The sequence below is a fragment of the Mastigoproctus giganteus genome, chromosome 10 (genome assembly GCF_048544385.1).
Source record: "Mastigoproctus giganteus isolate SK-2022 chromosome 10, ASM4854438v1, whole genome shotgun sequence".
NCBI classification, from domain to species: domain Eukaryota; kingdom Metazoa; phylum Arthropoda; class Arachnida; order Uropygi; family Thelyphonidae; genus Mastigoproctus; species Mastigoproctus giganteus.
In genome coordinates, this window is record NC_143584.1 from 152,884,826 (window position 1) to 152,901,162 (window position 16,337).

General features: G+C 35.8%; 2 protein-coding genes across 2 annotated transcripts in view; both read left to right on the forward strand.

The window, feature by feature from the left end:
- The window catches only part of LOC150079390 (unconventional myosin-Id-like), a 302,739-nt gene that overhangs the window by 66,199 nt on the left and 220,203 nt on the right, over positions 1–16,337 (forward strand). The gene's annotated exons all lie outside the window — the stretch shown is intronic.
- LOC150079391 (uncharacterized) lies at positions 8,908–11,523 on the forward strand. Its single transcript, XM_090383875.1, has 2 exons — positions 8,908–11,345; positions 11,418–11,523. The coding sequence occupies exons 1-2, from the start codon at positions 8,990–8,992 to the stop codon at positions 11,498–11,500; spliced, it is 2,439 nt and encodes an 812-aa protein (XP_090240001.1). The 5' UTR covers positions 8,908–8,989; the 3' UTR covers positions 11,501–11,523.

Sequence of the window (16,337 nt, forward strand, 5' to 3'; positions counted from 1 at the left end):
CACGTCACCACCATACATCACAGCCACAAACATCAACAAACAATTAACCACGTGCCTCACGCACCATCCTGGCAGTGCATCTCTATTCCAACTGCCATTCAAAGTATTTTAATCTGATGAAGGCTGCCACCCAGCCGAAAGCTAATTCATTTATCATAGTTTTAATGCTCTGTGTAACAAAAATAAAATAAATTATGAATCCAGAGCACGCAGGCGTGTTTTATTATGTAAAAGTAAAATTTGTAGTGAAACGTATAAGACATTTTTTGATTACAGTCATTTTGTTTGTCGCCAAGCAAAGATATTGCGTCAGATAACGCTTCTATTGCATCAGACAGTAATTGCAATGTATTGCATCAGCCGTTTCTATAAAAACGGCGTTGGAAGGGTATATACGCTCATTAGTATCCTGTTTAGTGGAAGTGTAAGGATGGCTCATACGTTCTGTTGACACCAAGAAAAAAAAGTGTAGCTGTTGCTCTGTCTCAGGAAGGGCTTTGTACGCGTACTATCGCTGATAAAATAGGCTGCCACCAGTCAACAGTATTCCGGGTGCTGAAATTAAAGCATGAAACCGGTGATGTGAAGAGAAAATCTGGATTAAGCTGTAAGAGAGTGACTACGACTTCCAAGATCGATATCTGAAACAGTTATGCTTCGTAATCGCCATGCTAGTGCTCCTTATCTGGTTTATACTGCAGAACTGCTTAATGTACCGTTATGTTAACGACTTAATAATAATAGCAATAAGCGCTTAATCGAGGTGAGTGCCAGCAATTAAGCTCTTATTGCTATTATTATTATTATTAAGTGCTTCTTATCTAAAACTGGCCGTTTAGACTGCCTCTGGTGTTGAAACAATTGCACGAACTGTCCAAAAACGGGTTTCGGAATGTCGTCTGCATGCCTATCGGCCCAAGAAGAAGCCTTTGTTGACCCAACAATTGAGGAATAAGCGACTTGCTTATGCTAAAACGCATGTTTCAAGAACAAAAGAGCAACGGGAAACCGTCATCTTTTTTGACGAATCGAAATTCAACTTTATCGCTCTGATGGGAAGCGATATGTCAGAAGAAAAATCGGAGGCATGCCATCCTGACTGCATAACACCGACTGTAAAGTTCCCCACCAGACATATGGTTTGGGGATGCATAACAAGCAAACGGGTGAGGCGAATTAAGTTTATTAACGGAATGGTGAATGCAGAAACCTACACTGCTATCCTGAAGGAGTGCCTGAAAACCGTTATTAGGGATCACGACACAGACGTCCAAAACTGCATTTTGCAACAGGACTCAGCACCTTGCCAAACAGCAAAATTGGTAAGTTTTATGCTGTTTAGATTTAATTATGAGTTTATCTTCTTGGCTCACAAGACTTAAAACGTACTTACACCAATGTTTTACATCGTTTTTCTCCCTTAAGATGCAGCCATACATCAGAAATGCTGGCATTGCAGTGTTGGACTGGGCCGGCAACGGGTAGATTGCACCATATTGAAAATTGCTGGTACATAATGTCTAAAATTGCTCAGAAGAAGCCAATAAGTAAGATTGAACTGCAGGAGAGCGTTGTAAGGGTGTGGTACCACGAAATTGGGCAACCCTATATATATATTCAGAAATTGATTAACTCTATGCTAGATCGTTGCAAGGCTGCAATTGCAGCTCGAAGAGGAGGAGGAACAATATATTGAGGACTTATTTTGTTGATTTACAGTACATAATACTATTACGTTAAGTTGTCATTTCAGTTTTTACACGTAGATGCAATAAAATGTATGTTTGGTTGTCATGTTTGCTTGCCATTTGCATGATTTCTCATATTATTATTATTGTTATTATTAGCCATAAGGTGCAAGGATGCCTGAGGCTTATGCTGCAAAAAAAAAAAAATTCCCCAGTTACCCTGATAGAGAGAGAGAAGTAGAAAGGAATCACCAAGAAAGAGAAGAATGATGATATCCAGCTCATGATCCTAGATGTGCCAAGCCCATACTCACTAAATGTGAGCTCCTGGGGGAAATTTTCCATTAATTATGCATTTTACCCTTTGGGAAGATAGTTATGGCAATTAGGTATATCAGGTGGAGTCTTTTTATTGGATTTCATTCACAGAGATATATATCTCATCTAACAAATGCATTTCGAACATTTCTGCAACCCACAAAGCAATGCAAAACACATTATTTGCAAAATTCATAAGTGATGCAGTTTTTTTGTCCGCCACTGTAGCATCAGTCTTAAAAAAACACCCTTCCCATTTCACCCCTCCATTCACTCCAAATGTTTGTCTAGTTCTTCCTTGAACTTTTTAAGTTGCTGATCTACAATACAACAGATATCATTTTTGTTCGTATTATAACTTCATATTAGATATATTATAACTTTGTTCCAACCTTGAACCACCCGCTGGCAAAAGGCGAATTTCCTCACGTCTCTTCACCAATTATCTTTCCGCAGTTTGAATTCATGCCCCCTCAGGTGCGTAATCTAAGCAAGAGGAAGAGTCCCATTAGCATTGATGTTGCTCAATCCATTGAAGGCCTTATACACCTCAATTAGATCACTTCGCAGGTGCCTAGTCTCCAGACGCTGCAAGTTGCAGAACTTAATTTGTTCTTGGTAAGAGTACAGAGAAATACTCGTTCGGTACTCGTTCCAGCAGCTCTACATCCTTCCGAAAATGAGGTGTTCAGAACTGTGTGCAGTACTGAAGGTGTGACCTGACTATTGCCTTATACAAGGCGACAATAACCTTTTCTTTGCTACCAAAATTTCGGTATAAAATTGACAAGACCCCATGAGCTACTCTTTCCACCTTTTTGCACTGCTCAGAAAACGTCATATCTGACTGCACAATTACCCCCCAGATACTTTTCTTTCTCCACTACCCTGAGTGTACTACTACCGAGTTACGTTACTCTCGGGTTACTGCCACCCATATGCAGTACTTTACATTTGTCAATGTTAAACTTCAGTTGCCACCTCTCAGCCCATCTGCTTAACTTTTCTAGTTCCTGTTGCACTAGTGTACATCATTACTGTCATTAACAACTCTACCACCTTCGTATCGTTTGCAAATTGAGATATTAACCCTGATACACCTTCAATATCATTAGTAAATACCGAAAACAACAATGGGCCCAACACCCAACCCTGGGGCACTCCTCTAATAACAGTCCATGAAGAGCAGTGTCCCTTGATAACCACTCTCTGTCTTCAACCACACAAACATCCTTTTATCCATTGTAGCAACTTTCACTTAATGCCATACTGCTCCAATTTGTACAGTAGTCTTCCATGTGCCACTGTGCCAAAAGATTTTCTAAAATTCAAGTATATGATATCAAAATTATTCTTTGCATCCAATTCCTTTGAGACCACATCACAGTATCCAATCAAATTGGTTAGACAAGACTTCCCCTTAACAAACTATGCGGTGTCTGAACTATAACTGCAGTCTTGTCGAGATGATCCTGCAACGCTTCCTTAACCGGTGACTCCATTATTTTGCCTGGAACAGAAGTTAGACTAACAAAAAATTTAAAAATTATTATTTTAGGGTTTCCCGTAATTAAATACATTAACCCGTATTTGTGTCTGTAAATTGCGTATGTTCTATGGTTGATGTGCCTGTTTTGCTTTACAAAAAAACCCCAGTTACTGGGGAGAAAAACCTTGCTATCTACGCCTGAGACCCACTAACTCAGCCACGAAATGAAAAAAGCCCATTAAAGTTCCTCGCGTCATCGACGGGATTCGAACCCAGGCCTTTTCCACCCGGTGTGGGGAGGACGGTGACGATACCACTGTGCTACCGCGCAGACAAGTTAGACTAACAGGTCAGTAATTACCCGTGTCACCCTTTCATCCCCTTTGTGAATTGGAGACATATTTGCACATCTCCAGTCCATGGGAACCCCCGCTGACTCCATGGAAGCTTTCATAATTGTGGCTAAGGATTTCTTTACATGCTTTGCTGCCTCCTTTAATATAACTGGATAGATCCCATCCACCCGAGGTGCCTTCTGTATATTTAACTTCAACAATTTCTCCTTAACTTTGTCTCAGTTATTACAAAATCATTTAGCTCCCTGTTAGAATTTGATAAACCTCTGGCATTCCCCTTCTTGAATAACTGCTCATGTGTGGATGTAGATGTAAAATACTTATTCAGTTTATCAGCTACCTTAATATGATCATCAATAATCAAACCATCTATGTTAAGTGGACCAATATGATTCATCCCTTTCCTTCTAGATTTTACTTAACTAAAGAACTCTTTGGTGTGTTTCTTTGCATCTTTTGCCAAAGATTTCTCATAATCTGCCTTCACCTGCTTAACCTCCTTTGTGACTTGATTACAGACTAGTCAAGGCTTCTGTGTCGCATGATTATTTATATGCATCCCATGCATTTTTCTTCTCTGCCACTAGCTGCATTAATTCATCTGATATCATATCCATTTAGGCTTAAAACCTTGAACAGTATTTCTTAGTTGGTATGAAAAGTCGAGTACCCCCAAAATTAAGTCCCTGACGGATTCCCATTTAGAATTCACCGATGGAAACATCATCAGGTGATCCCACTGTATAGAACTTAAAAACTCTCTAAGACCTAAGATCCTGAGAGTTTTAAACTCTCATGATCCTAGGTCTTAGAGACAAAAAACTTCTTTACTTATGTAAACTCTAGAAGGAAGGGGACGAATCAGATTGGTTCACTTGATATTGATGGTTCGACTGTTGATGATCCTGCTCAGCTAGCTATTCTGAATGACTATTCTGCATCCTACATTCACACATGTGAGGAATTCAGTAAGGAAGGGGAGGACAGAAGTTTACTAAACTCTAACAGGGACTAAATGATTTTGTGGAAAAATATACAATGATAACCCAGTTTAATGTAATACAATAAAATATACAATGGCAGAAGCTTTCAAGACTGACAATTCTCTTTTTCAAATGATAATATGATTTGAATTTAACCGAGAAGTGCAATGAGTTGAGAGTGAGGCACGTTATTCATTTCCTATTGTTGCATGGACGTGCGCTGTTTTTTACTCCAGAGTTAAAATGGTTGTCTCTAGGATGGGGTGCAGACGTGTGCCTTTGCAGCGGTTTATGGCCTTTTGATTGTTTAATATATTAAATGACTCTCGCCATAGGCGGTGGCGAAAGTGGTCTACTATTTAAAAGTCACGTTTGGGATCAAGATCGTGGTTGGTGGCCCAAAAATGTTCCGCGACTGCGGATTGGTCAGTTTCGGCAAGCCGGATTGCTCTGTCATGCTCCGTAAGGCGATCTTGAAGACGTCTTGATGTCTCTCCTATGTAGCAGCTCTCACAGTTTCTACAGGTGATGCGATATATTACATTGCTGCATAAGAGAGGTGTGACAGGGGTCTTCACACTGGAGACGAGTGAACGTAGGTTTCTGCAGAAACCTACGTTCTACAGAATATGAGACGTGGTCACAGAGGAACTGGATGCAAAGAATAATTTTGATATCATATACTTGAATTTCAGGAACGCTTTTGATACCGTTGCACATGGAAGACTGCTGTACAAATTGGATAAGTGTGGCGTTAAGGGCATTTTGATATAATGGATAAAGTGATGGTTGAGTTGGAGGCGACAGAGAGCGGTAATAAATGACACTGCTCTTCGTGGGCTAATGTTATTAGTGGATTTTCCCAAAGTTCGGTTCTGGCCCCATTGTTGTTTTGTGTCTTTATCAGTGATATCGATAAAGCTACATTAGCATTAGCATTAGCATTAGTAGAGACATATGATGCAAGAAAGCAAGCTTATGCAGTGTCAGCCAAAAAAAAAAAAAAACCCTTCCACTTCACCCCTCCGTTCGTTCGAAATACCTGTCCAGCTGAGCCTTAAATTTATTTAGGCTATCAAGTTCCAATCAGGCTTAATGTCGAAATTTTCAGATACAATTTTCAGATATGAAAGAAGGGATACGAAGGTTTGCAGAGTTGTAAATGAAAGTATGCTACTGCAACAAGATCTATAAAAGTTAGGCAGATGCGCTGAGAATGGCAACTGAAGTTTGACGAATGTAAAGTACTGAATATGCCTAGCAGTAACCCAGGAGAAACATACCAACTGTGTTGTTCTATACTTAGGGAAGTGGAGAATGAAAAAGTCTTGCGAGTAATTGCATAGTCAGAAATGAAGTTAACTGTGCAAACGAGCTGCAAGAGCAGGTCATGGAGCCTTGCCATTGATATATAGGAATTTTGCTAGCAGAGACAAGGAGGTGATTGATCCCAAGGGATTAATCCTTATAAGGCGTTTTTCAGCCACACCTTGAGTACTACTGCGTACAGGCCTGGAGGCCTCATTTTAGGAAGGATGTAGAGTTGCTAGAACGAGTACAAAGAAGGGCAACAAGCTTGGTGAGTGGAAGAAAGGAGTGCTCTTACAAAGAAACGCTTAAGTTCTGCAAGTTGCAGCATCTGGAGACTAGGCACCTGCAAGGTGATGTGATAAGACCTTGATTAGTTTGAGCAGTCTCAGTGCAGATGGGAATCTTCCGCTTGCTCAGACAATAGCAGAATATGAGTGCCTTTAGCCAGTGGGTATTCGATTGCTGTAACAGATTTCCATCTGTTGTTGTTTAAGTTGATAGCTTAAATTAATTGAAGGCTGCACTAGACAAAGATTTGAAGTGACCGGATGGGAGATGCGCCTCCGTAACCAGGTGGGCAGGAGCAGCAGTGCGTAGCACACGCTTCTTGATTAGACCGGGGTTCGAGCCCGTGACCACCAAATACGGAGGATGCGGAAAGGTCAAGGAATGACCACCGCATATCCCCGGAGAAATATGGCCTTAGTTACTAATGCTCCAAACAGCAAACATCACTCGAAATGGACCGGATGGGCTGAATTGGGAAAGGGTTTTTTTTCTTTTTTTTTTTTTTTTGGTTTATGCTGTATACCCTTGTTTTCTTGTATCGTATGCTTGAACTAGTGCTACTGCTAATGTTTTTAAAGAACTCTTTATTATATACAGAAGGCGCATTTCTGTATACTGTAAATTGTATGACATCATGTAAATAGGCGAATTGCGTGCATTTAAAAATCTGCGTCTGCGTGGAACACTTTTTGGACGGTAAATTTACTTTTTAAAATGACTCTAACTGAAAAAGTTCCCGTTATATTTCCAAACAAAAACTGCTCTCGCGTTTGTGGCGTCTTATATATATATATATATATATATATATATTGGTTAGACCGGGGTTCGATATTAATTGCGCACCCGTAGCACTGGGTCTGTTTTCAAAATAAATAAATCAATAAAAATATCTAATGCATTCTAATGAACATTCAGGTGATATAATTGACACTGATATTTTAAAAGAAGATATTCATGAAACATACAGAAACAATCTTGTGAGAGAGAATTTGACTTTAAGGAAAAAGCTCAAACAGATGGAAGAGGAATTAACAAAATGTAAATCTCAACTTCAAAAACCAATAGGATATATTGTAGTCTAATAGGCTAATATATATTTTATACGTACTTATTTATTTTTTTTTTTTCCTTCCTCACAGTTTTATCGAAATGTCTATGGTGTGTGAATTTGGGAATAAGATGTTGAATAAGATGTCTGTTTTCAAAATAAATAAATCAATAAAAATATCCAAAGTGTTAAGATGGTTGTTTCCAATTTCAAGTTCGGATACATTCATAAATTAATCGCGTTGTGCAAACCTCAAAACCGATGCGAACCTGTGTATAATGTTTGCATGTGCTAGGTAAACTTGTCAAAAAATATATTCAGTTTAGTTTTTGTTGTCACATTTTAGCGTGCCTGTTATTAATATTTTTAAATTCTACAAATATACTATGATATCTATATTTGACAAGATTGGCGCATGCCTAAAAATGCTCCAGTTTAAATTTATTGAAAGTTATTATTATGCCAAAAAAAATTTCGAAGTTTCTCTGAGAGAGAGAGAGAGAGAGAGAGAGAGAGAGAGAGAGAGAGAGAGAGAGAGAGAGAGAGAGAGAGAGAGAGAGAGAGAGATAGATAAATAAGAATGACGATATCCAGCTCAGGACCTTGGGTGTGCCAAGCCCATACTCACCAGATGCAAGTCCCTGGGATTCAAAATAAAATCAGAATTCTTTCCAGTGTAATATTTACTTTGGTATTTCTGGTTGGGATGAAGTTAGAATTGCTTAAGACCTTCTTCATTCTGTTCATACTGTTTGGTTATGGTTCTTGCCGGTAGCAAAGTGGTTATAATTATAGTCCTACCACACCGAGTGGGAAAGGCCTGATTCGAATTCCTTCAATGACGCAAAAATTGTTATGGACTTTTTTGGCAACGCATTTCAGTCAGTCGACCTCAGGCGAGGTTTTCCTGCAAACAGCTAATCGACTGAAAAATACACGCTGTTATAGGGACAATATACTCATGCAACGTAGCCTTGGTTTATTTGGATTTTCATCCAGCAAGACAGTCAATCCGACCTCAGGATACACGTAATTTACGGCCATTGTATACAGACACCTCATACTTGGTTGCTTTAGCGAAAACGGTAGCACTGCTTCCACCTGCATAATTTTTCTCTTTAAAAGACTGATTTATTTCTTTATTTATATAAGATTGAGAGTTGCATAAGTAAATTTTGCGACAAACGACATCTGATGGCAGGATTTTCCGAAATACGTCATGATCAAGTGAACCAATAGGATATATTGTAGTCTAATAGGCTAATATATATTTTATACGTACTTATTTATTTTTTTTTTTCCTTCCTCACAGTTTTATCGAAGTGTCTATGGTGTGTGAATTTGGGAATAAGATGTTGAAAGTTTCTTGCAAACGCATATAAGTGAAATAAATTATCATTATCTGCGGCTCTAGTCTCTGCACGGGAGAGCTACGCCCATGATGACACTTGTATGTTTATTTTTGTGTTTGCGATTTCCCGTTGTAAATAGTTAAGTTTTTAGAAAAAATGTCAGTAGGCAGTTGTAAAATTAAATCTATTTTCGAACGAGCAGAACAGTTAAAAAGATGGAAGGCTTCGGAGACAAACAATACACCTACCGATTTAAGCAATAAAAAACCTTGTAAAGTAGATTTTAGTAAAGGTTGTAAGTTTTTAGCAGCGTGTTCCGCAGGTGATGCACAGGAAGCAGAACTGCTCCTAGGTAGCGGTGCCGATGTGAACGTTGTAAATGTTGACGGTTTGAGCGCGTTACATCAGGCATGTATTGACAACAATTTTAAAATGGTCCAGTTTCTTGTGGAGCGTGGATGTAATGTGAATCAGTATGATAATGAAGGATGGACATCACTGCATGTTGCTGCTGCCTCTTGCGAGCTCAAGAGCATTGCCAGTTATTTAGTTGAACATGGGGCTGATCTGGGTGCCGTTACAAACGATGGTGACTTACCTGTTGATCTGGCAGCTTCTGAAAGCGTAAAAGAATTTTTGCAAAGCAAAATGGATGAAAAAAACATTGATTGCCATTCTGTGAGGTCAGCAGAGGAGAGGTTAATGTTACATGATGCTGAAGAGTGGTTATCAAATAAAACATTTGTTGATAGAATTCACCCGAAAACGGGAGCTTCATCATTGCATGTTGCTGCTGCAAAAGGATATATTGATGTAATGAGAATTCTCATACAAGCTGGGGCAGACATAAATTCACAGGATTTTGATGGATGGACACCAATTCATGCTGCAGCCCACTGGGGTCAAAAAGAAGCATGTGTTATACTAGTGGATGAACTGGTTAACATGAAGATATTAAATTATGCAGGCCAAAGTTGTTTTGATGTTGCTGATTCTACTGTGGTGAAGCTTCTAGATGAGCTACAGAAGAAACAAGCATCGATGCAGAATGCATGGCCAGAAATAAAAGAAATCTTAGGGAGTGATGCTGATTCTCCAATTATAAGAAAGCCATCTGTAACTCGGATGAGTGCAAAAGAAAAAAGCAAAACCGTGTTAAGGGATACAAAAGCAGAATGTGCCCAGATACAGTCCAAAGTGTGTCAAGATGAGGGATTAAATCATGATCATATTAATACTGCCATTGAAAATGTACAGTTTGTGAAGAAAGAAACATCAGGAAGATGTAAAAAAGAAATTATAGTTTCACAGGAAATGCAACAGGAATCAACAGCAGAAAACATTAAGTCGAAAAAAGAACAATTGCTTAAAAAAGATGATCAGATTACTGCTAGATCTGAATCTGAAATACAATTCAAAGAAAGCAATAAAGTTGAAAATATTGTACAAACAGTTGAAGATGCAGTTGTAGTAACAGATGCTCCAACCAAAGAAGTGAAAACAGCAAAAGAAAGTGTGAATTGTTCACTGAAGAATAGTTTAGGATCTGTTGTACGCTGTGAAGGTTTAAGTCCATCTAATCCTAATGAATTGCAGTCTGCCGTTGTAATTAATTTACCATCTGAATATCAAATTTCACTAAGGACAAGTGGAGTTTATCAAGTAGATGATGATTCAGAAACACAGAGAAAAGTTCGTGCTAAGAAGGCAAGAGGTACTCGCCGTTCTACACAAGGTATATCTTTGGAAGAATTGAAAGCAGTAGAAAGTCATGAAACTGTAAAAAATGATGATAAAAATTTTCAGAACATTGTACAGAAACAGAATGCTAATAATGGGCAGGATAAGAATTGTGTAGATACAGAAAAGGATGAAGCCATTATGATAACAAATAAGAAGGAAAAACAGGACCAACAACATGAAAGTAATGTCTCTTCTTATTCTAATGAAAATGCTGTAGATAATATTTCAAGTCAAAATGAACACTTACGTTCACTACCCAGTTGTGTGCCATCAGAAACTGTTATTTCAGCCAAATCAAAGGAAGGTAATAAAAAGTCAAAGAAAAAGCAAGGCTTGGAAAGCCAGACAAATTCAGTTTCTCAGGCGGCTGTTCAAAGACGAAGACGACCTAAAAGGCAGCCTACAGGAATTGTGCAAGGGAATTCTGAAAGTGTTGATCAAGTGATTGGTATAGGAAGCAAAGGGATCAAGTCTGAGTCAGTTCCTATGGAATCATGTGTTGTGGAAGCTTCTGGTGAATCAGCATCTTTAAGGACCCAGTATTTAGTTACCAATGTTGATGATGATGTACATAAGATAATGCATTCTAATGAACATTCAGGTGATATAATTGACACTGATATTTTAAAAGAAGATATTCATGAAACATACAGAAACAATCTTGTGAGAGAGAATTTGACTTTAAGGAAAAAGCTCAAACAGATGGAAGAGGAATTAACAAAATGTAAATCTCAACTTCAAAAAGCTTTGCAAGACCAAAAAGAAACAAGTATTTATCAAACAGTGAAGGATCAGGACTCCCAAGAAAAACTAATTGAACTAGAAGAAAAAATAAAACAAGTGGAGCAGTTAAGGGCAGATAATCAACGCCTGAAAGAAGAAAATAGAGCTCTCATACGTGTCATCAGTAAATTGTCAAAATGAGCTAAATTTTATTGGAGACAGTATGCACCCAAATTATTGAACATTACTTTCAACAAAAAAAAAATGTTGACTTAGTTTTAGTCAAGAATTCTAGTCATATGTGCAATTTGATCACTTAATGTAATGAACAAACTCAAACTGCAAGCAATGCAGTTTGATGTGTGAACAATTAATATGTTGAAGATTTGTGGAAAATCACTCATATATGTTGTACATTCCTTTAAATTCCAAACATTGAGATTTATGAGCTTTCCTTTAAAGTATTTTTTACTATACTGAAGATGTATAGCATTGTTTTTGCCTTCAGTTTTAAGAAAACCCTGTATTAGCTAGTCCAGCGTACAATTTAACCATTTATTTTTGTGAGAAAAGTCAGGAAGTCAATAAAATGGTTAACTTGTTTCAGCTTACAGAGAGTACTAGAGGTGTTAAAAAATTGTTTAGCAGATTATTTGTGATCTATTTTTATGTAATAAAATTAATACGTTTATATCCATAGAGTTTATAAGCATAATTTATTTTAAAAATCTACTTTAAAGTTGCTCTATTTACATTGTACAAGATTTTGATATTTCAATTTGAAAGCTATTAAAATATTTACAAATTCCAATGATGGTCTTTATATATTCTTTGCTGTGCCAAGGTTTTTTTTAAATTTAATATTATATTACTTAACTTTTTAAGTGCCAGTATTTTTATTTCTTTAAGCAACTTTGTAGAATTATATAAATCAATAAATATGAAAACACTGGAAATTTAATTTTTGGACATGGAAAAAAATAAAAGAAAAAAAGAAGTCTTATGAAAAGAGAAGAATACTTAAAATAAATTTCCATTACTGGTTTGTATCCATTTGCTTCTAAAATTAGGCACATGAGCATATGGAAATCCTAAAACCATATATTAATGAGTGGTAAGTTATTTTTTCTTGTATTTTTTTTTTTCATAATTTTTGCACATGAGAAGGAAAATTAGATGTAATGCATGTGAAGAGATTGTATAATTAATGTTAACTGTACATAAATTTATTCGGAAAAAAAGCTTTACCATTTGAAAACTTGCATCCCTGTGCTCAGAAGTATATTTACTGACTATAAATTATAATCATTAATTAATTAATATAGAAATTAATTGTAATTTGGAAAATTTTAGATCACTCTAATGTAAGATTTTCACTAGCATCTAGGGTGAATTAAATGAATTGATCGTTTTAGAACACATTTAACTAGTGAACATACCATTAGGTTATATCTGCTATCAAGAAGAAAATGATAATAATCATAAGTATTCTGTTGAAGTTATAAGAAAATTAGAAACAAAGCACAAGCAAAGACTTCCACTTCTTTTTGCAAAATTGTAGTAACATTCTGTGTATATTAATGTTTTAAAGATGAATGTCGAGGTATCTTGTGTAGAATGAAATTTAGTTGAAGCTCGCTCAATTGCCTATTTGCTTTTGTATATGTATTTTCCCTGTAATTTTCATATAGAAAAAAATTCATATTTCTCAGCCCAACATTTGCATATTCTTGCTGTTGCCATTGTAATTATAGATTAAGTGTGACTCATCAAATACTTGCTTAAAAATTGGTATTAAAACTGGTAAGTTATTGGATTAAGCTCTATTGTAAAAATTGCAGTTACATTTACGGAGCTTTTATATTATAAGAATTCCTCCTCCTCCTATATTTAACTAATGTTCAACAAAAAAAAATTACTAAAAAGAAGTGCTGTCCAATTGCAGTATACAATGAAATGAAATTTGATTTTTTTAGAACTTTGCTGTTGATACATTATCTCATGAAAACTGGTTGTGCTTAACACAGTTTAAATTTATTAAAAGTTATTAAAAAATAAACTTTATTTTTTCTTTTCTTTTGTAACAAGATAAGGGAACAAGGGAACTAGCTCTCCAAGCAAAGCCTGTGAAATTCATTAAGACTTATTGTTACTAGCACCATTATCTGTACATGAACTTAAAGCCAATTATAAGTTAGTCAACTGAAATACTGGTGGTATATAGGTTACATAAATTCCAAAGGTATAATAATTGAAGGTTGTTTAAAGTCTTTACCGCCTGTAATTTTAGTAATATAGTGACCATTGTAATATTAGCAAGAGTTATTTTCATTCAAAAAGGAATAATAACAAAAAGTGGCCACAGCCGAATACAGAATCTTTTTATATTTTAAGAAAAGAGATGAAATGCTTTCCTAATGAAAAATTTAAGTATTTTTATAGTTAAGATGGAAGAGGGCTCATTTTAGATTAGAAAAAGCTTTTGTTAAAGTTGTGTTTATAAGCACCAATTTTTTTTTGTCTTTAAACTACAGTAAATGCCCAGTCATCCAGCATCTATAGGGATTAGAGTGATGAGCATTATTCCTATAGGTGCCTACATTATAAGAAATGTCCATCCAGTCAGCATTATGCTTATAGGCACTTACTCTAGACAATGATATTCTGTACTGTGAAGTTTCTGATTCACATGAATGTATACCCTATACTTTGTATTTCCTTTGGCGTAATTGTAAAAATACTTTTTTTTTTTAAGATTAAACCAAAAATTTTTTGAACATTTCTGATCATTGAAAATTACCACTGATTGAACTTTTATATCATACATTGTTGAAAAGCCAAGGTCCTACTCCATAATTATATTACAATTTTCACCTTTTTCTACTCTTCTACAAACCAACTTCTGTTTTAAGGTAAATACAACACTTTTGCTTTTTTTAATCAACCTTTTTTTGAAAAGAGATGGGTTATAGATATTAAGATACAAATACAGTTGCCTAAGTAACCAATATTTTGTTGGCAGTGGCTGGACAAAGGGCTGACTTCACAAGTATATCAGTGCCTCTGGGGGTTATGTTTGATGCATGTTAAGAGTAAATACACTTATTTTCCAACTTTCTAAAAAAAATTATTCAAGATAATTTTTTAATATAAATTGTTTGTTAAAAATTGTTTTTATTTAATGTGGATTTGTAATGTTTGCCTTTTTTTTTTTAAGCCAATGCTGTATAAGCTTGCTTTCTTACATTGTTTGCCACTACTACTAATAATATTCATAGCCTGTTTTATATCTGCCACTTTAAAATGAGCTAATTTCATGGACTTTCCAAATGGACAAATGACACAGCTGGGCTCTAACTTCATAATTCTTTAATCTTTTATTTCAGTCATTTTTGTATTATGTCCAGTATACTCTTGAGCAGTGGTTGGAAATCTTCATATCTGAGCAGAAAACTAGGCTGTCTTGATGGGTCCTGTGTGAGTGTATAATGAGTTGTCATTTTGAATATTTGCTGGAGTACTTTATATCAAAGTAAAAAATGTAAATAAATAAATTTTCTGTTTATACTCCTTGACAACCAAACGGTCAGAGGAGTTCATAAGATAGACAGAATACAAGAAACAGCACCGTATTCAGCAGTCATGGGCTTGAACCCCGGTCACTCAAGGCACGTGTACTTATGCACCCGCGCACCTGGCGGAAATGAAGTGAAGTTGTTATTTGGAGCATTAGCAACTAAGGCCATATTGCTCCGGGAATATGCGGTGGTCATTCCCTGACCTTTCCGCATCCTCCGTATTTGGTGGAGACGGGCTCGAACCCCGGTCTAATCAAGAAGCGTGTGCTACGCACTTCTGCTCCTTCCCACCTGGCTACGGAGGCGCCTATGCACCTGACCACTAGGCTACGGCGGCCTCAATGAAATACCATAAGAGATATAAATAACTACCCATTTAAGTACACAAGATATAATTGGTATCTTGTTTTTTGTTTCCCCCCCCCCCCCTCCACATTGTGGCAGATCTGGCCCAAAATCCCGATGCTCATAATCCTGACAACCGACCGACAGTATTTACTATATTGTAAAAATATAATTATATATATTTATTAGTTTTTTAGTAAGTAAAAATTTACTTTATTAGATTAATTTTGTAGAAAGAATATAAAAAATAAGAAATTTTAACAACAAATACATCTCTCAATTTGAAGTGTTTTCTGTTACAGAAACACAGTTTTAAAATAAGATTAGCAAATAAAAACAACTTAATTAATTTTACTTTATTATATTGCATTTAATTGTTAATTTTGCAAGTTGAATTTTGTATAGGGCAGTTGAGCAATAATTATAGGTATAGCATTGAAATGCTAAAGCTAAAAAACTAGAAATAAGAATACTTTCGGAATATGAAAATTTAGAGTAATGTATTTTGGCAGCTGCTTCATAAATATCATTAGCGTAGCTAAAACTATAATTATACAGCTATTTGTATATTAGCTATTTGTTATTAGCTGCACTTTCACAAATTTTTTGACAAGTACATTAGGCATGACCGTGGGCATTGGCAGGATATTTTCAAAGGGGTAACAGGAAAAAATATCCCATTTTCTTCTTATTATTATAATACTTAAGATTATATAAGTATTATTATTAAGATTATTTAAGTATATTAAGATTATTATAATACTTAAACATTTAATTATAATTTATATGATTTTTTGCAAATTTCGATTTGTGATTTTGATATAATTAAATTGACTGCTGTCAGTAATCTGGTTTTTGTGAACTGATTGTATACTGTTAGTATATATAAGTGTGTTGTTTATTCATTAATATGGCATAAAACATTAACATTATCATATACTGTTTGCATAACTGCAACGTACATGTTCCATGTGTTCAAATTAAATTGTAATAATTTTAGTGGCCATTTTGATTACATGAAAAACATTTTTTATTGCAAAAACAGTTTCTGAGATATAGACTAACTTTTTTTTTTTTTTTTTTTTTAAACACAATCGGTAGGGATTTTGGGCAGC